This window comes from Cyprinus carpio, chromosome A17, assembly GCF_018340385.1.
Source record: "Cyprinus carpio isolate SPL01 chromosome A17, ASM1834038v1, whole genome shotgun sequence".
In the NCBI taxonomy this organism is placed as follows: domain Eukaryota; kingdom Metazoa; phylum Chordata; class Actinopteri; order Cypriniformes; family Cyprinidae; genus Cyprinus; species Cyprinus carpio.
The window spans coordinates 10862152-10884507 of record NC_056588.1 but is presented as its reverse complement, the minus strand read 5'-3'; the positions used below and the strand labels follow the sequence as shown (position 1 = coordinate 10884507).

Here is a 22356-nt window from a genome sequence, read left to right as displayed (position 1 = left end):
TAAAAGTGCTTTTTTAGTGGCTTCAAATTGGTAAATAACTGCAAATAAATCCTTCTAAAGTAAAACAGTGCATATAACACTGTGTGATCTTTATAACTGCACATAGCAGAATCAAGTACTGAGAGGGCTGATTTTGCTATTAGCCATATAAGCAGTAGAGATCTATTGTGACGGATGAAATTCACAATGGGATCGAGCAAAAGCACTCACTTGAAGTACATCTCCTCCTCAGCTGCTTGTTTCCTCCCGAAGGCACCTCCTGCCTCCCTCACCGCACCTCCACCACCACCTCCTTTGCCAGCACCTTTACCCAGTTCTCCTAGCTTTATCAGAGGGACAGATTGCACAAGACACAATAGTTTATTACTCTACCTGGAATTAGTAATATGCACACATTTTGAGCTATACATACATACATACATACATACATATATAATAATACATTTATTTATATATAAATTTGTATGTGCTGTACTGCTCCAGTTGAAAGCTCAAAGAATGAGAATTATCCAGAACGTAAACAAAGGGGTCAGAACACAAGGGCATTCTGAAAGCGCTCCAGTTATTGCATAAAAAAAGCCTGATACTTTTAATCAACGCTGTATGATAAAAGTACATATGACGTATTTAATAAGCCAGCACAGGTGACGAAATACATGACAACAGACTGATAATAATGCGTGCTGAACGGTGTTTATTTTTTCTTTAGTGTGTTAAAAATCACTGGGTTAAAATATTTTATACATATGTACCTGGTCGGACGACATTCTGATCTGTGTGGTCAAAACAGTCCTTATGTTACGGTTTAGAAACCTCGCCATTCTCTTCAGACGCTCATGCGTGCAGTGACATAAGCGTAAGCTCCTGTCTAGTGTGGGCTCAAAACAGGAAGCTACCATTATTATAGCAAAACAAATACCAATAAAAATGGTCAGCGCGCTGTGTTAACTCACTCACATACACTTTAATTCTAGGGTCATTTATAAAGTTAGACTATTCTATTTTAAATATTGTACTAAACAATCCGAGAGCTTACAGGATATTTTTAAAGGCACTCACAATGGTACAGTCGGTAAATAGCGGTACGCTCGCTGACGTGCGCACTGACCGAAAACAAGAATATTACATTGTTTTATGCATCTATGTAACTTCGCATCCATTTACAATTGGAATCAAAATATTTTCAACCCCTTCGACCTGCAAGACATTCTACTGCCGTGAACTTTATTAAAAACTTTATTAAAATTATTTGAGTGATTGGGAGTAAGGAATACGACTCTAAACATCCATGTACAAATGTATTCAACCCCCCAAAATTTAATTCTGTATAGAATATTTTATTCTTACAATAACCTATAATAAACAGCGCCTAAAATGCTCACAAGCTCCTGACACCTCTCTACTGGAATCTTGGCCCATTCATTGCTTTAAAAAAAAAGCTTCCAAATCAAAGAAATATCTCCACGGCTTTCTTAAAATCCCACCAAATATTTTTAATGAGATTAAAATCTGAAGATTGAACAGCCACTCAAAAACATTCTACAACGACTGACTATCACTTTTAATGTGCCATATACTGCTATAAATGGGGGGGGGGACACCCTGGATCATCAGAAAAGCTTAGATTTGTAAAAATATTAACCACAGGGGTTTAATAATAGTTATTGCAGCTGTATACATGTATCTGTCTATGCAAATTAATGAAGAGCAAATATACATTTGTTGAAAATACTACAAACAAAATTATGTAAATCAAAACTTAATTTGTGCAGTGTAAATGTACCAATGCTTTTCTCCTTGATCTTTTAGTACCCCTAAAGGATGTGAATAAAGCAATTAAAGAGCCTGCAAATTACAAAAAAATAAAAAAGTTGATTGGAAACATTAAACAAGCTTACACCAAAGCTGTTGTGATCTGTTTTATTCATTGTGATGCAGAAGTTCATCTTTCCAGTCCAAACATTCCAGATGTCACAAGATATATTCCTGGTGGAACAAATTTGAACATGGGTTTTGTTATGGTTTAGAGTTTATTTTCAACAGGTGGGCATTCCGTGGACTCTTCTCTGCGTTAATCCATTAACATTTCAGTTACCGTAAAAGCCTTGAGAGTTCAACATTTTGACAAGATTGCATGCCAAATTTAACATTCTTAATGTGAAAACCCACAAGAATCATCATAAATGCAGTATGCACCAGCAGAACTCTGATATTATCAAGGGTTTAAATTCTGAGGTAATGTGACAGCATACTGTTTCTACACATTCTCATAGCAACTTTTTGCACACTCAGGGACAGATGGAAAATTAACTAAATAAAATTAAATTTCTAACCACTCGTTAAATATTTAAGTCAAACCTTGCCCTTATATGTTGCTCATATTTCACAAAAAATAATATATTTACACAAACATTCAAACCCTTTAATTGGTAAAACAAAGGTTGAAAGAACTAAAATTGAAAAATACATTTTAATTGGCCTAACTGAGCCATACAAGTTCAGATTACCAGTCTCATTGGGTAGTACATAACAGCTTTCATCTGATCCATTTCATTTTACCTGACTATACTGCAGACAGACATTATTTAAAATACACCAGCTGGCACTCAGTATTAAATGCAACAATCTTTTGGTTTCATATGTTGCTGAGGGCCCCTCTGAGATGTTTTAACCTCCTCTCTCTCACGGCTCAAGTGGATGACACTAAATTAAAGTCGAAATACATGGATCTAAAGAACCCAAGGGAACAATTCACAGTTAAAATGTATAAACAAACGCATACTGTATGCATGCAAAAGGCATACTGGAGCACAGACTCAAAACACATCTTGTTCACGGAGTTGTCTGAAGCCATCTAAAAACAATTTAGACTTCTTTGCAGGGCGATAACAAACAAATGGCAGAGTTAAACACTTAAGAAGAGGAATGGAAATAAAAGAAAGGGAAGGAGAGAGAAATAGGCATCAATATCAGATGGCCAATAGAGGCCGGCGGAGACCCTTTCTCGGGGGAGCGAGTGGTGAACGTGGCACCCGCTTGCAAAGCCGTCAGTCTTGCTTGGGTCCAGTGAGGGCTCTGAGCCGCTCTAGCAGGGGAGGATGGGAGTAATGCCACATAGAGAAGAGCCAATCTGCTACAGGGAAGCCTAGGTTGTCCTTATTGAGCTTGATGAGAGCAGAGTACAGCTCAGACGATCGGCCCATACTGCGCGCGAATGCATCTGCCTGAAACTCAAACCTTCGGCTCAACACCGTCAAACAGAACGACAGCAACTAAATTGGGAAAAAGAAGATGAATTGGATCAGATAAATCGGAATACCTAGAAAATGGTTGTATTTACATTTCTTCAAATTTATTGCCATATCAGCTTTCCAGGCTATTACATGGCAAATTTAACAAATAATACAACTGTAGACTCGTTTTTATATATACAACTTTATAAATGATTCTTTAAATGTACTTGTGATAAATATTTTTTTCTGGGTCCATCTTATAAAATAAGTTCTAAAAATCATTGTCTCATAAAAATAAAAATCGGGCAGGCCAAAAACATATTTTACAGACAAATTAGCGCTACAGTATTGTGCATTTTGGTGGTTCCTTGTCTTTTAATAAATGCTAATGCTCTAGTCTAGTATGGGTATATGACACTTTGTATACACAACTTGATTACCCAGAAAATGACCATGTCTTTTACAAATGTACTGTAATGTCCTACATGTTTTTCCAAGCAAAAATATTTACACAGAATGTGCATAGTTGGCAAACAAATCCCAATGCATTTTTCAGAGAGAAGTTAGGAGAGAAATGCAAGTGTTACCTCATTGTAAGGTGAGAAGATAAACTGAAAGATGATCATTAGCCCGATAAGAGTTGGTTGGGTGTCATGAAAACCAAATGCCATGAAGAGCTCTCTTCGTCCAATCAGGACAGCAAAAAGAAAAAAGCACAGGAAGGAGTTCATCTGTAAAGAAACAGGGAGTTATTAACATCCTCAAATTATCGTCCTCTGTTCATGCACTCTTAAAATCGTTTGCTTATGGTGTCTTATGTTTTCATCAGCGACTGTTCAACCTAATAAGATTCTACCTTCACAACATTGCAGAAATGTACAGTGTCAAAAACAACTGATCGGAAGGGGGAAAAAAACAGGAAGAAATAGGAAGGGAAAAAAAATACCAAATATAATTTTAGGAATCCATAATACTGGAGTTGAAGCAGTAAAGCACAGCAACACCGCAAGCAACTCACCTGGCTAATGACAATGTTCTTGACTGTATGGCCTAGTTTCCAATGTCCCAGTTCATGTCCAAGAACTGCCAGAACCTCAGGGTTACTGCAGCCCTGTTTCTTGTTCTGAATACAGACAAAAATGTTTAAAAAAAAAAAAAAACACAACAGCCTTTCATCTAATTCGTTATTGATCTGGCAGTGACCCTCTGACCTTTGGTTTAGATTTGCTCTCATTGCCCGCCGCTTCATTCTCCTCTCCCGTTCCTGGCTCTTTCTCTCCAGGTTTATTTAAAGGGGAGTAATCCTCCAACAGCGTGTCAAACAGCACAATGCGCTTGTTTTTGAAGAAACCATAGAAGTAGGCATTACTGTGGGAAGATCTCTTTGAACCTAGAAAAGAGAGCACACATATATTAGGGGAAGGGAGATTATATTCATGTACAATTACAGTTCTATAGAAAGTAATACAAATGAAAAGATGATTATGGCTTGCTGTACCTTCCACTACATAGACCTTGGTGAGGGGGAAGCAGATGGACTTTGCCATGCTCTCAATCTCACTCTTCAGCTCTCCATCTGGCAGTGGAGTGAATTTATCAAACAGTGGGGCGATGTAGTCTGCGTAGATAGTCACCAGAATCTGCAGAGCAAAATGGGAGGGACAGATCAATTCACTTTTTCTTTTACTCATAGACGACAACATTCATCAAAAGCCAGTAAAACTGACCAGTGAGACGATGAGTGTGAAGAGCCAGGCATAGATGAAGAAGTAATCACCACCGATCTTGATGATGTAGAGGAGCAACGATGTCACTGGCAACAAAATACACTGAGTCACAGCAAACTTCTTGAGAGCGTCTTTCAGGAAGAAACCCAGTGTCTGTAAAGAAGGGACCGAAGAGACATTTCAGTATATTTTATTTAGTTAGCTTTACTCCTGCTATGACCGTGATAGATATGAGCAAGACTTTATCCACCTGTTGGTTGAATCCATGCTTCTCCTCAATAACAAATGTGTTGTAGAGGCTCCAGGGAAGGCCAGTGAGAGCACTGAAGAGAGTCGCCAACATCAGGAACACCAAAGACTGTGAGATCTGAAAGAAAGAAGACCTTTTTAAATAATGCAGTGCCTTTTGGATGTGTTCAGAATAACATAGTAGTATAAAATTACTTTTAATTATGTAGTATATACAGGTGCATCTCTATAAATTAGAATGTCGTGGAAAAGTTCATGTATTTTAGTAATTCAACTCAAATTGTGAAACTTGTGTATTAAATAAATTCAGTGCACACAGACTGAAGTAGTTTAAGTCATTGGTTCTTTTAATTGTGATGATCTCAACAAATTAGAATATGGTGACATGCCAATAAGCTTATCAATTCAAAAAAACACCTGCAAAGGTTTCCTGAGCCTTCAAAATGGTCTTTCAGTTTGGTTCACTAGGCTACACAATCATGGGGAAGACTGCTGATCTGACAGTTGTCAAGAACACAATCATTGACACCCTTCACAAGGAGGGTAAGCCACAAAAATTCATTGCCAAAGAAGCTGGCTGTTCACAGAGTGCTGTATCCAAGCATGTTAACAGAAAGTTGAGTGGAAGGAAAAAGTATGGAAGAAAAAGTTGTACAACCAACCGAGAGAACCACAGCCTTATGAGGATTGTCAAGCAAAATCAATTCAAGAATTTGAGTGAACTTCACAAGGAATGGACTGAGGCTGGGGTCAAGGCATCAAGAGCCACCACAAACAGACATGTCAAGGAATTTGCACCTGCCCACACTGCCAAAAGCACCAAATGTTGGTTAAATGACCATGGTGTTGGTGTGCTTGACTGGCCAGCAAACTCACCAGACCTGAACCCCATAAAGAATCTATGGGGTATTGTCAAGAGGAAAATGAGAAACAAGAGACCAAAAAATGCAGATGAGCTGAAGGCCACTGTCAAAGAAGCCTGGGCTCCATACCACCTCAACAGTGCCACAAACTGATCACCTTCATGCCACGCCGAATTGAGGCAGATTTTTGTTAAATGTGAGTCAAAATCATCACAATTAAAAGATCCAAAGACTTAACTACTTCAGTCTGTGTGCCATGAATTTATTTAATTTCACAATTTGAGTTAAATTACTGAAAGAAAATAACTTTTCCACGACATTCTAATTTATTGAAATGCACCTGTAGTATGCACATTGAAGAATTTTTTTTTTTTTTACTAATAACATTTTCACATAAAATATCCTTAAATTAAAACAACCATTTTGTTTTCAAGATGTTAACTGGACACCACTTACAAGCTACATGATGAGGTCATGTGATACAAGGATAATCTCTACTGCTTCACAGTGTATAATGCACACTGTTCAGCATGTAGTAAGCCGGTTTCATGGTTTCTGCAGTCTGGAGAAGTCAACGCTATCAGCCAAAAATCAGATTTTGGCCAGACAGAAAACTGTATTGTAAGACGGGCACAGACTCTTTTTTTTTTTTTTTTTTTTTAGCTCCAAACTATGATTTCATCCAGTCTGAGAATATAATACATGTTTGATATTTTGAGCCAGGTTTAGAACACATGCATCTATGCATCTGCTAGCAACAAGTCACATGTTTCTGTGTTAGCCTGCTGTGTTCAAAACAACTTAAAAGTCTGGTAGAGTGTGACCCTCAGTTGTTTAATGTGTGATGCCCAGATTTTTCCGTCACCATTCACAAAATCAAAAAGCATATCATGCCTAATATCTTAAAATTTGCTCGCAAAGCTGTGCAGTGTATTCCAGCCTTCAGTTTCACAGAGTCTAATTCAGCTGAAGTTCAGCAAATAAACATGAGAAAAAGTATACTGACATTTGAGAACAAAAGGGATTACCTGTTAGAACTAGCATCATATTTAATCAGAACTAATTCTACAAATATTATATATTATATTATATTATATTATATTATATTTTATATATATTAAATATTTTTTTTATAGATAATTATTTATTTTTTTATTTCTTTCCAGAGGACCAAAAAAGGTTTCCAGAGAATATACCTACCTCATACTCTGGACCAAAACCAAAACGAGCTGTGAGAATCCCTGACACTTTCCAGAGGAACGGGATTCCTCCCAGGAGCAAAATCAGCTACAAAACAGAAATAAATTAAACATGCTCAAAGAGGAAGACCCAAATGCAAGTGGGGTGAAAAAAAAAAACTCTCGAATGGAGTTTGCAGTCTTAATTCAAACGAAACCATAAGGTGCATTTTTTCCCTCCCGGAGGACTCATGAGAAACTTGCAACTGAAACCTACAGATGTTAAGATATCTGCTTTATGCTTGGTTAAATAACAAAAAGTATCAATCTATCAAAAAAAGAGAAATTATTAACAAAAATATAATTAAATAAACAATCACTTCACTATTTACGAGGCTGTTTTAATTTAAAACTTTGAAATTGAGATGAAGCTCACCGTGCCCTCTGCCTCAGAGTAGAGTCCAGACCAGAAGCCAAAGTTGCTCTTGTCCAACTGATAGAGGCGAGACTTTTCAAAGGTCTCTGAATCCATTATCTTGCCCAGCTCAGTGGGCACATGCGTTGTGCTTCTGTAGATCTCCCTCTGTGAAAGGCAAAACGTGTGTTGGTTTATACAGGGTCCAGAGTAGTTCATCATTTCAGTACATCACAATGCATTTGCACAAAACTTTAAGGGGTGATATTAATTTGAATTTTAACAAAGTCTACAAATTAGAACAGAACATCATAAAGGCATAAAGTGTCTGCCTTTTAATGTTTTCCCAAAACACAACCAAGATAAGCACTAAGCACATACTCACCTGTCTACATGCGAGGTAGGCCTCCCAAATATACACCGTCCATGAGAAGACCAGGACAGCGTAAAAGATTTTGTCTTCAACTGGTAATGCGAGAATTTCCTGCAGCATTATTACAGCTTGGCAGTTATTTGTTGGCACCGTTAATTAGCTTCGGGATCTCCAGTAATTCCGCTGTCTGATAGTCATTCAAGACAACAGATAATCTTCGTACCTATTCCGACCCAATATGAGACTTGAACCTTACAAGAATGTGTATGTGTTTAGTCCATATATTTAAAACGACATGCAGGGATGCATAAACAACGATAACTTCTGCTTTATCACGTCCTTTCCCATTCATGGGAAATAGGGTGTAACTAGAAACTGTGTTCGATCGGACACAACAGCATAACGAAACGGGTTCCTGACTTATTTATACAAACAGATACAGGTTAATCAAACATTATGTTTAGATAAACTAAATTTTAAAATTGATACGGACAAAAGTCAGGGCTAAATACACCAAAGAAATAATATGCAAGTTGTTTGAGTACAAGCTTACATCAAGGAGAGAGTTGACGAAAGAAAAAAAAGGTAAAAGGCATGTAGATAAATAAATGTATTTCTCGACTATATTTTTTCATACTCGACAAAAACGCTTTGTGAGACGAAAACAGGCCAAAGAATGAAGAACAGCGAGTCTGTGGCCGTGATTACTATCCAGAGAGTGACCCTGGTCTGTCTCCATAAAAACTACAAAACACTCGGGATAAAGTCGAGCAATGGACGAGGATCAGTCTGCAGAGGAGGTAATCCACACAAAAATGATAATAACTACTAGGTAGTGGAGTTGTGATTTCTATTTCTAAATGCATGTAGTAGAAATACTCCTTTTTCTCATTCATACTGCATAACTGCAATCTTATATTTTCATTCACAGACTACATTCGTTGTGGACGAGACTACCACAGTAATCAAAGAAGAAACAATCTACTACATGACCTCACTGTGTAGATATGAATTCAATCTTCAACTATCGATTCAATTACTTTGACCGTATGAGTGAAAACTTCGAATTGTAAATTAAATTATAAATGTCATACTTTGCAGTAATCACTAGTATTATGGGGGTCTTTTGACAACAGACTGTTGAAAGCACCTTTGGAAACCGCTCTTAGCGTCAGTAAAATCAACCAATGTCAAGCATTGTAGTCAAGCCTAAGCCAGCTAACTAAATTAGGAAAGCCTTTCAAGTACATGGGTATGGTAACAGGCCATTTAAACTACAGTAATACAAATGTAAAGGTATGGAACCTGTAATTTCCCCCCAAATTCATTCTCTTCTGTTTTTTCACCGAGTGACATGATTCTTACTACAAAAAAAATGGGGCAGGTTTGCACACTGCCGGCTCATGTTTCTGGGACAACAGTATTGATGGTAAGACATTGGAAAACTGGGCAAGTATTTCAGATTTGCTTTTCTTTCTTTGAAGCAAAAAGGTCCAAATCCAAGCATAATTGAGAATTTGCTTTATAGGAAACATTCTTTTGTTTTCCCACAGGGAGTTGCATGGTACCACGGGAGAATGAAAGCCTATACTGCATAGTTAGAGTTTTTGGGGTTGCCATTTGAGGATGAATATCAACATGTAGGCTTTTAAGATTACCAAACATTTTTGTAAGACTCATAAACAACGAATGATGTCCCCGTTTAATTTGTAACTTGAATAAATTTATTTGCAATTCTAATTCTTAGTGTGTATAAAACCAATTCAATGTGATGTGGATCCTTTGGAGTCATTTGCAATGATTGGTCAGATGTGTATACAAAACAGAATATGCATTTTCGAAGTCATTTGTTGTTCTTTTTTTATTTGACCATATTTACAGATATAAACATTCACAACTTAAGGTACCTAACCCTGGCAGCAAAGAATCAAAACTGTATCAATGATATAAAAAAATACTATGAAAGTCTCTCAAATAAAAAAAGTGGGCAAGAGTTTTAACTGCCTTGGCACCCAACAGAAGCTTATGCTTTAGTTTCAGAGGGTAAGAGATCGAGAATGGAAGCAAAGGACTTTGGCCTCTCTAGAACCACCACAGGCTTCAAGAATTGAAGTTGTTTTATAGCTTGGTCCCCACAGCCCCCTAAAGCTCTCTCCAAAATCAGACGGAGGTTCTGAATAGAGGTACACTCTCCTTTATTCATCAAGTGCCTCAGAGGGGATGAGCGAATCTTGCGGCTTCGAGAGATTGGGGCTCCTCTTTGAGTATTCTCCTTAACAGAGCAGTTCCGTCGGAATAAATCACGGCGGCGAGGTGGTTCAGGTTTGAGACAAGGATTAGTAACCACTGCAGTCCACGGATTTTCAAATTTGATCTCCTCGTCTTTCTCTTTAATGAACTTCAAGAATGACGACTCAAAGCCCATGGGTTTGTAATTTCCAATGTCAAAAGCTCGTGGGGCTAGACTGTGCATTACAGGGTCCTTTGGGATGGGTGAAAGAGGGGCTGGAGGCGGTGGTTCAGACAGTTCATTCTTCCGTCTGAGGGGCTGCCGAGTTGGGGTGGGAACTGATATGGAAACGGTAGAAGGAATGTTAATAGATTTACTGTCTTTACCAGAGGGTTCAAATGAACTTTCATCAACAGCGATTCTGAGGGTAGATGGTGGAGAGAGGTCAAGCGGTGGAGGGCGAATGAGGGGAGGTGCAGTTAACTCCGACTCTGACCTGTCTTTGTGCCTAGGACTCTCCTCGGAAACAGACTCTTCGGGGTGCCCACTTGACTTCGGGGAGCCATAGAGCAAATCCTCAGCAGCAATAAGCAAACTTCTGTCGGGGAGCTGCTCCCCTGAAAACTCGATCACTTCCTGCCCCTTTGATTCAGTTTTTATCGAATGGAGACTCATTGGCAGTGATGGGCCACCTGGAGTCGCGGGCTCGGACTGATACTCCATTTTGAGGACGCCATTTGGAATTCTGGTTAAATCAGGGATAGCAGACACCGCAGATTTCTTTTGTATTATCTCCTCTAACTTTTCAGCAGTGTAACATAATTTGTCCTTATTTTCAGTCAACTGTTTGCGTTTAAATTTGTGAACCCTAATATAATGTCGATTCAAACTATGCATGCTCATGACTACGGAGTCACAATTCTGTACCATGCAAGGGAATGCCACAGGAAGGCAGCGGTCCTGACACATCTGCAAAGCCTCCTCATGTGTTCGGAAGACAATCATGTCAAATCCTTTTTTTAGTTTGATTTTTAGTGTCTTAGGCACTTCGTCCAGCTCCTCCTCTGCAGTTTCTTCAATTGACTCAAAGTTCTCATCAGACTGAGAAATTTCCTGATCTTTGAGGCAGCATCTCAAAGGTTGCTTGTGAGGCGACTTTTGTGAATCTTTTAACGACTGGGAAGAAGGTGAGATGATTAACTTCGTTTGGCATCCACTGTTTGACTCATCTTTTTTAGGTGTACTCTGGAGATGCACCACAAGGGAATCAGAAGGATCACAGTGCCTATATAACACATGCTTTTTATAGCTTGATTTAAACTCATTTGCAGATGTAGCAGCTAGATTAGGAGGAGCCTGGTTCTGGTGAAATTGACTTGTGTGACGCAAGAGGCTGCTGTTGAGGTGGTAGGACTCATTGCAGTTAGCATAGGTACACTTGAACCTAGGTATGGGCTCCTCTGATGAAGCCATCTGTCTTTTTGTAATGTTCTTAGACTTGCAGGGCATTTTTGATGTAATTTTCTTTTTGTTAAAGTTGTGCTCTCTACGGTAGTGTTTAGTAAGACTAGACAAGTTGTTAAACTGCTTATCGCATCCTTTGTGTTCACATGGGAAGCACAACTGTGAGCGGTTATAGTGATGCACCAACTGAAGGTGGCCAACAAGGGCATTCTGATTATTGAAGGCAGCATTGCAGTTTTTATGGACGCAGTGAAAGGGTTTATTGTATTTAGTGAGGATGTAGCTCAGATTCCCTTTTGCTAAGCGGCGACTTCCCCTAACATCAACATTTGAGTGTTTTACATCAGCATCAGTTTCAGAAGGGACTTGGATTTTCTCTTCGACTTTAGCTTGCCCATTTTTCCTATTAAGTTTGCTCTTCCATAACCGATAATCTTGTTTTTGGCATTTCTGTTGCCACAGGTGTTTTTCTCGTCTTTGGGTTTTAACATCATCCATCTTCAAAGACTTCTTCCTGTTCCTCACCTTAGACGATGACACCACGGGTGCTTTATCAACTAGCCTCCTTTTAAAAGAGCAGCTCATCTGCTCAACAACAGCTTTATTTATGTGATGCATTTGTATATAGTGGATCCTCAATTCTTTTTTGTTTCTGTAGCTCTTGGAGCAGAGATGGCACTTGAAAGGCTTGAATGTTTGAGACTGAAACACCTCCATCTCTTTCACCTTCTCCTCAGAGTAAGCATGAATCTTAATGTAGTGCTGCATTAAAGCACGACTAGTAACACTCTGGTAGCGGCAACTTTTAGCTTCGCAGGTGTAAGGTTTCGTTGTGGCCTGCACAAGGAACTCGCTATGTGGTTGATTGTCCTCCAAAACAGAATTCTCAGTGCCGTCTGGCTTGAATCTTTGAGACTGAAACACCTCCATCTGTTTAACCTTCTCCTCAGAGTAACCATGAACTTTAATGTAGTGCTGCATTAAAGCACAACTGGTAATGCTCTGGTAGTGGCAGCTTTTGGCTTCGCAGGTGTAAGGCTTGGTTGAGGGCTCGCTTTGAAGTTGCTCCTTCTCAGAGTCTTTAACGTTATCACGTGTTTGTGGTGATTCTGGCTTGCTTGGCAGCTTCTTTGAATCACTACTTGATACTTGAGTTCTCACCTCATTTGTGTTGTTCGCTGCTTTGGCAGGTGACCTTGGTTTCAAGGTGGGTGTACAAGTGCTCTGTGAATTACGCATAGCATATCTGGTGCTTGGAGAATTAAGGCTTAGTTGATTCAATCCAAGCATGATCTCAGTTAGTGCTGCACCAAGTTCCACATTTGAAATGGTTGCGTCACAATCTATGGACTCGGGAGCAGGTGAGGGAGCCTTTTCGTGATTAGATTCCTCTGTTGATGACCTTCTTAGAGTGTTATCCTGACCATTTTTTTGCAATTCTTTGGCTTGAGTCTTAGAATGCTTTGCTTGTACTTTCTTCTTGCATAATTGATCCTCCTCATTTAATTCGTCTGGATGAGCAATTCTCAAGTGCTTCTGAAGTTCTCTTGCAGTAGTAAATGTCCTTCCACAACTTTTTAAGCCACACGTAAATTTTCTACCATCAAAGCAGACAGCAACACATGTCAATGAGACCTTACATTCACTGTTGGCCAAGAGCTGTGAAGAACTTGAACCTTTTGTGATGCCATTCTCTACTTCCACCTTTGACCCAGCGCTTTCCATAACTGGGAGCAAGAGTTTTCTTTTCATTTTTCTCTGTGTCTCAAAGTCTTTCTCTGTAAAGGTGATGCCATGGGTTGCCAAGTGCTGAAGAAATTCTTTGCGAGAGTAGAAAAAGTTCTTGCACCCTGGGCTGGTGCAAGTGTAAGCAGCATCGCGGAAGTGCTGTGCCTCATGGTGGTAGAGCTGCCCAAGGTCACAATAGGAGAAACTGCAGCCTTTCAGCTCACAGCCATAAGACAAATGGAACCCATGACTATGCTTATGTGATACAAGTTCATTGGTGGTGTCAAAACGGGCACCGCAACCTGTGACCACACATATGTAGGGATGATCTCCATAATGGACCCAGCGGTGCTGGCGATGGTGAAAGGCAGTCATGAAGGTCTTCCGGCAGAAAGTGCACTTCTCCCGACGGTCTTTCATTTCCAGATAATGTTTCAGACTGGGATCTTCACTATCATGTTCATTTTTGATGTGCACACCCAAATATTTGAAAAGTTTAAAATTTCTTGAGCAGTTACTGGCAGGACACTGGTAAACATCACGATCCTGTAACTTATAGTGTGTTTTAATGTAGTCAAATGTAATGCAGTCATTTTCTACTTCCTTATCAGGCACACTGGCAGCTTTCTCTAATATATGTTCTAATACAACAGGGTCATGGGTGGACTGATAGTACATGGCAAGAGAAGGGTCCAAAGGAATTTGACCCGGCTCTAACTCATCAAAACTATCCTCCTTGAAATATTGTTTTGGGTCCACCTTCTTCTTCACTTTTTTCTTTTTCCAGTGACCCTCTGCAGGAATCTGAATGTGTTTTTTGGAGTGTGGCTCAAACTCCTTTTTACTTTTAAACTTTTGTAGACACACAGGGCATGTCCACACATCATCTTCCATGTGTTTTCTGGCATGCTGACAGATTCGTGTCTCAACCACTTCTTTCTGGCATAACTGACAGACAAATTTATTCTTCTCATGCTTGTCAAATCTCTTAGAGACATCTTCTGAGTCTTTTTGCCCCTTTTCAATTTCTGTTTTTTCCACTGTCTGCTCTTGCTCAGTGCTGCTAAATATATTAATCTCAGAATCACCTTCTTCCTCCTTCCCAGCCTCTTCATTCAAAACTTCTCTAGCATTACACAGCTCCTCAGGTACTGCTTCATCCTCTACTTCTTCCTCAGGTTCCAGTCCCAGTAACTGAATACAGGACCGCTTCAATGTCTTCCAGTCCCAGAATTCAGGGTCAAAGGGCCAGTGTGCTTTCAGAGAAAGTAGCAGCTCACAACGCAGGGAATTTGGGATAATGGCATTTTCCTCATCATATTTTTGATCAGGACGTGTGTAGAGCTCCTCAAGGACATCAAAGGCTTCCTGAACAGGACATAAGAGGAATTCTGTGAGCTGACAAGCCCGTATAACCTCCAGATCATCAGGGAGGAGACAGGCAACAGCTTTGCAGACCATTGTTTTTGCATCTACATCTTGATTTGGAAGCCGAAGAGCCTTCACGCACAATTCAACTGAAACTGCTAGGCCAAGCTGCATTGTCTGAAAAAAATACAATAGACAAAATGTCAGGAACAGCTTAACATACATTAAAAGGAATAACAAGAGGAAACGGGTCTATTCACCTCTGTCTGAATTACACGAATGAGGAAAAGGAGATGGTAGATAGTCCTGGCAATGGCTCCAAACTGGAGGCACCGTTCAATAAATGATTCAAGGGATACATCAATTCTCCTCTGCAGTTTGCTCCAAACGAGGGTTAGCTCCCTGACAAACACCACAGGAAAAAAGAAACTTCATTAGAGATGGCATTCACATGGAAATCTAAATCTTCAATGATCCGTTCACAAGTGAACAAAGTTAAATACAAGTACAAAGAAAGTCCAGTGTATTTTGAATATAACAGGTCCTCACCAGGAACAGTTCAAGTTGTCCTGCTGTAGCTGCTGTGTAAAATAAGTGGTGCACAGAATGAAGGCTGTGCTCTCTTCCCCCTCAGCATCCATGTTACAAATAATGTCCAGGACATCTTTTGCATCTATTCTAGAAATTACAAAGCAAGGGAGATATAGTAAAATAATTTAGTTTATTTAAAAAAAAATATCATGTGTGATTATGAGTCAATCGTTAAAGAAAACTGGGAACTTTACCTCTAAAATTGCTTCCTCACTAGGCAGCAGCTGGCACAGTTGGGAGACAAACGTTTGGCGAAAAGTAGACTGGTTAGGCAGGAGGCTACAGTTAGCACAGGCTTTGTTGAGGATCAGCGCTTTCTCTACCTCCCCTACTTTCTCCAGGTGTTTGATGCGCATTTCCATGAAACCTTCTCCCTCCAAAGCAAGATATGCATTCACTGTTCCAGAAGAAGACAATGATAAGTAAACAGCTGACTGTGTCTAACAGCAGATACCAACATAAAGTGTTATTCACCTTCATCTGGGTCTGTTGACTGGCAGGTAAGAAGTGAGACCAGGACGGGATTATTCCAAGCTCCACCTTCACCTGTGATGTTCAGCAGGGCATGCAAATCTGTGCTGCCATACTGCAGCATGGCCTCATGGGCCGCCTGTACAAAGAGTCAAACCACACCATGAAAAAAAACAATTTAAATAAAAATTTTAATAAATATACATTTACTGCATACTGCTTGCAGCTAATTTCAACCAAACAGACACTGATGCCACTAGTTTCTTTCAGTACTGCTCAGGGTGATTGTAACTTGAATTTCACATTGGGAATTGGTATGTTCCTCTTTCTGTTTAATGCACCAGTACAAGCCTCTCTAATGTCCTTGACAGGCCTGTCTAATGACCCCCCCCAACCCCCACACACATTTAATATATTACCAACCCAGCAAACAAAAATATTTCTTAATCAGTGGAAACCGTTAGTGTTTTCTATCGCAATAAGAGCTTGCGTTCAGTCAATAAAGAACTCCAGAAAGAGAAAGACCATTCCATTAACAGGCTCCAGCGTCGTGTCCACATTACCACTTTGGGAGTGCATTATTTCTCTTTTAACTGCCTGTACAATCACACCTCAAGACATTGTTCAGATTATTTATTTATGACATTTGTCATGTTTCCGTCCTGAAATTGTGTGTGTGTGGAACTAATTTCTTACGCACCTCAACCCAAACCTTCTGTTGCAAATTCCAAAATGTCTTTTTAGAGCTAATAACAGAGGCTTGAGCCATTGGTTATTAATACAGTCTAATGCATTTATTAGAGAGAGCAAGAGAGAGAGATTAAGCGCTTGTGAACCTGCATCAGGAGCGTCTACTAATAACAAATCTTTTACGTTTAACTGCTTTAAGAACCTCGCTACTGAGAAATGTCATGTAGCTTTTCAGCTGCGAAACTATTTCTTTGCTAAATGCGCGGGGCAGCGCTGACAACAAGTTTCTGTCCGCGTCTCTGCGTGTGTGCATGAGTGTGTGTCTGCACTGTATGTGCGTCTGTGAGATAACAGGAGGAAGAAAGCATGATTTCAATACATAAAAAAGGTGGAAAACATGGAAATAGTTTGTAATTTTTTTACCCTATTGTTTGTTATATTTATTTGCTCAATGTATTCTGGGGTTTTAGTTCTTTACTGTTGTAGGTAGCCCATAGAATAACAAAAATATATATCTCTTCATTGTGTTTGGGACCCCCTGGACGAGCAAGCATAGGCATGTTCCTAAAATGCGTAATTGTGTAAATCCGGCCCTGGTCCTTGAACACCAGTACAGACTGTCTATCATCTGTGACAATGGTCTTCAATAGGGGGCCTGGCACTTATGGTTTGACCTCTAAAAAAGATTCCCCTAATCTCCACAATAAGAATCATCATCTTTTAGGATCCAGAAAACTTCATTTTGCCTCTTATGTTCAGTAAGAATTACACTTTTGATCTATTTCACACAATAAATTCAACTTAGCACAATAAAACCAAATAATTTGATCTTACCTGAACTGAACCATGGAACTGCAGCCATGCTTCCAAAGGTATATCATTCTGAGGCACTGATAACAACAATTCAAGGCAACTCCTGCAGATGATCGCAACATTTGGAAAAAATAAATCAATAAAAACTACATGATCAGTTGCAGCAGCAAAAAACTGGACAGAATTCAAATTTTTCTAAATGTTTGTGTAAAGAATTAAATATTGGCAGACATAAATCATGGATATGATTTTTTTTTTTACCTTTATATATTATCATCCTAAAAATAGCACTTACAATGCAAGTCTTTTGAGTACAAGGGCAACATTTGGGGAGTCGTCTGTGAGATGAGGCCTTGCAGCAGCAAAACAGTTGATTGACAGACAGTAGACCTCCAAAAGAGGCAATCCATGTTCCACTGAATTCCTGCTTCCAGCGTAATGCATTAGAGCCTACAAGAATAAGTGAAATGAACAAGATCATAAAAAAAATAATCATTAAGCAATTTTAACACCACACAGATATGACCTCCTGTGTGATTTTATTTGATAGTCAAGTGCAATTTACTGCTCTTCAGAGGTCAAACACGTATTTAAATACACTAACAACAAAAAAGGGCTGTGTACCCGTGCTACCTGTTCAACCAAAAAAACACTTAACTTACCTTTCAAAAATTATGATCATCTTTATTTAAAAACATTTTTTGGAAATAAATAAAGCTTTTATTCAAAAAAACACATTTAATTTTTCAAACGTAAAAGTTTTTAAAATGTTACAAGAGATTAACACAAGATGTTACAAAACTTTCTATTCATCATAGAACAGTGAAAATGTATCAGAGTTTCAACAAAAATATTAAGCAGCACAACTGTTTACTCTATTGATAAGAAACTTTTAACCACCAAATCAGAATATTAGAATGATTTCTGAAGGATCATGCGACTCTGAAGACTGGAGTTCTGCTTTGCCATCACAGGACGAAAGATACATTTTTACAGTTATTTTAAATTGTATTCTTTCAATTGTATTAATATTCGCGACATTATTGTTTTGCTGCATTTTGATCAAATAAATGCAGCTTTGGTGAGCATAAGAGACTTCAGTCAAAAACATTTAAAAAAATCTTCTAAACACCAAACTTCTGAGCAGTAGTGTATTGCGCTCAAGAAACAAGAAAAGGTGGATGAGGCCTGACTTCTGCAGAGAGCCAACAAGGGTCTTTTGAGAGCCTGGCTCTAACAGGTTAGCATGCTGTCTCTACTGCAAACCTACAGGTCCACACAAGGGAGGATGTGAGGAGAAACCCCTGATACATCACTTCCACAGTACTCCATCTGGGCTGAGGCGCACTGATTGGACCTTAGGGATGAAAGCAGATATAACTACAGCACAGAGCAACTCCAGATAACCTCATATACACATGCAAACTCCCCGGTCACAAACCTCAAGCCTCGAGGATGTGAAATCCCAGCTGATATCTTATTATAGAGAAAGAGAGAGGAAATGTCATGCCATATTTAACCTATAAAACTAAGATTAGGTGAGCTTCCTCAGGGTAAACTGGGTATAGCCCTGTTAACCAGATTCAACCCAGATCTTGAGTAAAGAATATTTATATAGGCCTAGTCTAAATAATAAAAGCACACTGTAGGACAATGTAATCTGCAGTTTCACAAGACTGTACTATTGACCTCACTGGGTCAATAGTACAGTAGCATATCAGTAGCAGTTCAGTTCAAGGTTTATAGCAAGCAGCAAACTTGTTCCAACTTGTTTTCAACCAAAACATGGCTGCTCTGGTGAAAACTTAGAACTCCTTCCCGCTTCTCAAACATCTGTCCATGGGTTAAGTTTTCATTCAGAAAGAAGAACCCATGATGCACACATGAAAAGTGAATACCAGTTTATTAATACAATTTTTAGTAAATTATCAAATATCTTCTAAGGCAGGTAAGGTTGGGTGTGGCATATGACATCTGTCAGGATTGAGACTGGCTAGAGTGGTTGCCAGAGCAACACAGATGCTGAGGAAAAAGGGGCAGAGCTGAGGTTTTAAATGTTGTCTGTTAAACCTAAATGGGTCCTTTAGGTTCCCAATAGGATACTGTTAATGTGATTGTTATGACCAAATTACAAGTGCAGCACCAACACTGAAAGACAAGCATTATTATGGTGTTATGGAGACATAAAAAACATCTTTGTTTAATTGCTGCATGTTGTCACAAATAACGGTTATTAATCTTTAACAATGACAAAAACCTCATAAAATGCAGATAAACTGCAACAAAGTAACATTGCAAAAAAAGTTACTTAATAAAAATACAAAATGAAGAGGCCCCACACTTAACATTCCAGAAAAAGTTACATTTCTTTTTAGAATTTAGATCCAGATTGTCTGTGGTAAACAAAGTTCAATTCAGGAGTCTGAAAGCAGTTCACATTTAATTGTGATATACATGCAAATATTCCAAACTTTCAAGGACCACTTTAAAATGAATCAAACAGAGGCCAGTTCAGTGGAAGTATGGTTTGTTTAGAACACAAATTGGAACACAGTGCACTCTCTTGTTTCACTTAAGAAGTATATCAAACAATTCTGCTGTTACTGTACAATATTAACAATGACACATGGCGGAGCTTCTATGAATATGAAGGCACAAGAAGCATATACACTTGTTAAAAAGTTTAGGGTCATTACATTTTTAAAGTCTCTTATGCTCACCAAGGCTGATCATAAGACAGTAAAATTGTAATATTGTAACAATTTAAAATAACTGTTTACTATTCTAATATTTTTTAAATGTAATTTATTCCTGTGATGGCAAATCTGAATTTTCAGTAGCCATTACTGGTCTTCAGTGCCACAAGATCCTTCAGAAATCATTCTAATAAGCTGATTTGCCATACAGAAACATTTAATATCGTCAGTGTTGAAAACAGTTGTGCTGCTTACCATTTTTGTGTTTTTCAGGATTCTTTGATAAATATAGGAATAGAATTTCTATGAAATAGAAAAGTCTTTTGTAACAGTGTAAATGGCTTTACTGTAACTTTTGATCAATTTAATGTGCCTTGCTGAATAAAAGTACTAATTTCTTTCAAAATAAAAAAATTAATTGTTGACCCCAAACTTTTAAATGATAGCGTAAAAAACAACAACAACAACAACTATTGTACTACTTCAGTCAAATGCAACTCAATGTGATTCCTTAAGCAGACAAAATGAAGGTTTGAGGGTTCAACAGGACTGTGAGGAAAGTTACAGTACAGTAGATTTAAAAAAAAAAAAGATTAATCTCTTTTGTAGTAAAAAGATGACCTTAATAGGGCTGGAATTTCTCTAAATATATGTATTATTTATGTGTAGCTGAATTAAATCAATAATAATAATGTTTTAGTCTTGCCAAAAATTTAACTTAAAACAAACAAGTATTGTTCACTGGCTGTTAACTTTGACAGGAAGTACAATTACTCTAACATTAAAAACAGCCCTAATCATCAATACTATACAACAATTATATTCAAGTGGGCTGGTTCCACAAAAAACAACATGGTGTGAATGGAAATTAAATCCAATCATAACTAAAAAATAGATCTGAGTGTGAATGCAAAGAGAACTGGGTCTCTTAAAATGGGTTTGAGTTTGGACTCAAGCACGCAAACACTCCAAAGGTTTATCAGAAGTGACACGTGACCGAGGGGCATCAAAGTTAGTACACGCATGAGATAAACACAACCGAGCCCCACCCCACTAACGCGCTGGACCCCCTCTTCAAGATATACATGTTCCAATAATGCATGGAAACCCCGCTCCAAACAGGCCGCTTCAGCCGATTCTTGAATACGTGGTTTTACAAACCACAGACGCACAATTTTAAGCAAGTTTATATCCGCCGCATAAACTGAGGGCAAGGGGAAGCCGTGCAACACGCTATACAGTATCAGCTAGCTAGCACAACCAGCTTGCTACTTAAATATGCCAACCTAAAGCGTGCAACGTCTCAAAATTAGCTGGTTATAGGGCGTGCATACCAACACTACTGGCTTGTGATAGTTTTGCGTTTGCATGGCTCACTAAACGGCCCACAAGTTGAGAAAACATCCACGCATGGTTGGTCGCAGCCACAGCTTGCATCTCGGTCGGCTAACGCGAGCCACCACAGCTCGTTACATATAAACAATTCGCATACATGCTGCGTTCTCGGCGGCTCGTACCTGGCAGAAGTTATTGCAATACTCCGTGGACGATTCTTCAGAAACGTCTTGCTGCCTAAGCTCGGCTTCGAGTTGCTGAAAGGTGGCTTGCAGACCCTCCATGGCGAAAAATGTGTCCTCGTCGAGCAGCAGGCTCTGTCGGCCCCTTAAATCGAGCTCCGCTTCTGCGTTCTCATCCGCCATGTTCACTGGCATCCGCGGCGCGTACGCACACATGCAGTCATGTGATTGTGAAGGGCCTCCTGTTCCAGGTGGGACTGAAGAGAGCTCTCCCCTTGCTTTAGATATTTGTTTTTCACAAATACAGGTGGATTTCTACAGAAGGAGGTGTTTTCATATTTCCTTTATGTCAAAGGATTGCATGAAACAGACTAAATTCCTTAAACACATTTTCAGAGCAATTGTGAAATTCTGAAAAATTAGCAATGTAGTGATTTTCTGTGAATTTAGATGGCTAAAATCTATCTATCTATCTATCTATCTATCTATCTATCTATCTATCTATCTATCTATCTATTTATTCACTAGACTAGCTACTGCAACTAGGCTGCTACTTAACAGCTTGTGTTATTTTTATTTGTTTAGTAGTAAATACATTAAAACATAATTTTATTTCACCCAGAATTAGTAAATTTAGTAGGGGCTAGAAAGTTTGGGGCCTAATGTTTGTTATAGTTAATTATAATATATTTAAGAAATGATAGATATATTTGATCTTTTATTATTATTTTTTGTATTTTATTATTATTA

At 38.8% G+C, this 22356-nt stretch overlaps 3 protein-coding genes and 1 long non-coding RNA gene across 4 annotated transcripts in view; 1 reads left to right on the top strand and 3 right to left on the bottom strand.

The window, feature by feature from the left end:
* The window catches only part of atp5if1b (ATP synthase inhibitory factor subunit 1b), a 1441-nt gene extending 387 nt beyond the window's left edge, over positions 1 to 1054 (bottom strand). Inside the window, exons 1-2 of the mRNA XM_019121346.2 lie at positions 753 to 1054; positions 211 to 323 (exon numbers count right to left, since the gene is read on the bottom strand). Coding sequence (XP_018976891.2) covers positions 211 to 323; positions 753 to 899 — 260 coding nt within the window. The 5' untranslated portion in view covers positions 900 to 1054. The remainder of the gene's footprint in view (positions 1 to 210; positions 324 to 752) is intronic.
* An 852-nt stretch (positions 1055 to 1906) lies between these two features.
* Positions 1907 to 8401, bottom strand: zmpste24 (zinc metallopeptidase, STE24 homolog). The gene is made up of 10 exons (XM_042774027.1): positions 8051 to 8401; positions 7687 to 7833; positions 7273 to 7359; positions 5211 to 5327; positions 4961 to 5113; positions 4732 to 4873; positions 4445 to 4623; positions 4252 to 4356; positions 3821 to 3964; positions 1907 to 3272 (listed from the first exon to the last, which is right to left on the bottom strand). Exons 1-10 carry the CDS (start codon positions 8156 to 8158, stop codon positions 3048 to 3050), a joined length of 1407 nt encoding a protein of 468 aa, XP_042629961.1. The 5' UTR covers positions 8159 to 8401; the 3' UTR covers positions 1907 to 3047.
* An 86-nt stretch (positions 8402 to 8487) lies between these two features.
* On the top strand, positions 8488 to 9729 carry LOC122148156. The gene is made up of 4 exons (XR_006162145.1): positions 8488 to 8623; positions 8707 to 8838; positions 8970 to 9467; positions 9592 to 9729. It is a non-coding gene; the product is annotated as an uncharacterized LOC122148156 (long non-coding RNA).
* Positions 9730 to 9881: 152 nt separating this feature from the next.
* rlf (RLF zinc finger) lies at positions 9882 to 21873 on the bottom strand. Its single transcript, XM_042774026.1, has 8 exons — positions 21607 to 21873; positions 17689 to 17843; positions 17415 to 17496; positions 15894 to 16029; positions 15614 to 15816; positions 15378 to 15514; positions 15089 to 15230; positions 9882 to 15005 (listed from the first exon to the last, which is right to left on the bottom strand). Exons 1-8 carry the CDS (start codon positions 21820 to 21822, stop codon positions 10062 to 10064), a joined length of 6015 nt encoding a protein of 2004 aa, XP_042629960.1. The 5' UTR covers positions 21823 to 21873; the 3' UTR covers positions 9882 to 10061.
* Positions 21874 to 22356: the final 483 nt, after the last annotated feature.

Bases quoted from the DNA above. Each gene is read 5' to 3' on its own strand.
- zmpste24 (XM_042774027.1), bottom strand. From the start codon at position 8,158: ATGCTGCAGGAAATTCTCGCATTACCAGTTGAAGACAAAATCTTTTAC. The intron at 4,874-4,960 runs GTCAGTTTTACT...TTTGCTCTGCAG, and splicing joins TCACACTCATCGTCTCACTG to ATTCTGGTGACTATCTACGC. The intron at 4,624-4,731 runs GTACAGCAAGCC...TCTCTTTTCTAG, and splicing joins CAAGGTCTATGTAGTGGAAG to GTTCAAAGAGATCTTCCCAC.
- rlf (XM_042774026.1), bottom strand. From the start codon at position 21,822: ATGTGTGCGTACGCGCCGCGGATGCCAGTGAACATGGCGGATGAGAAC. The intron at 16,030-17,414 runs GTAAGATCAAAT...CTCTTTGTACAG, and splicing joins AGTTCCATGGTTCAGTTCAG to GCGGCCCATGAGGCCATGCT. The intron at 15,515-15,613 runs GTAAAGTTCCCA...CCTTGCTTTGTA, and splicing joins GTGAGGAAGCAATTTTAGAG to ATTTCTAGAATAGATGCAAA.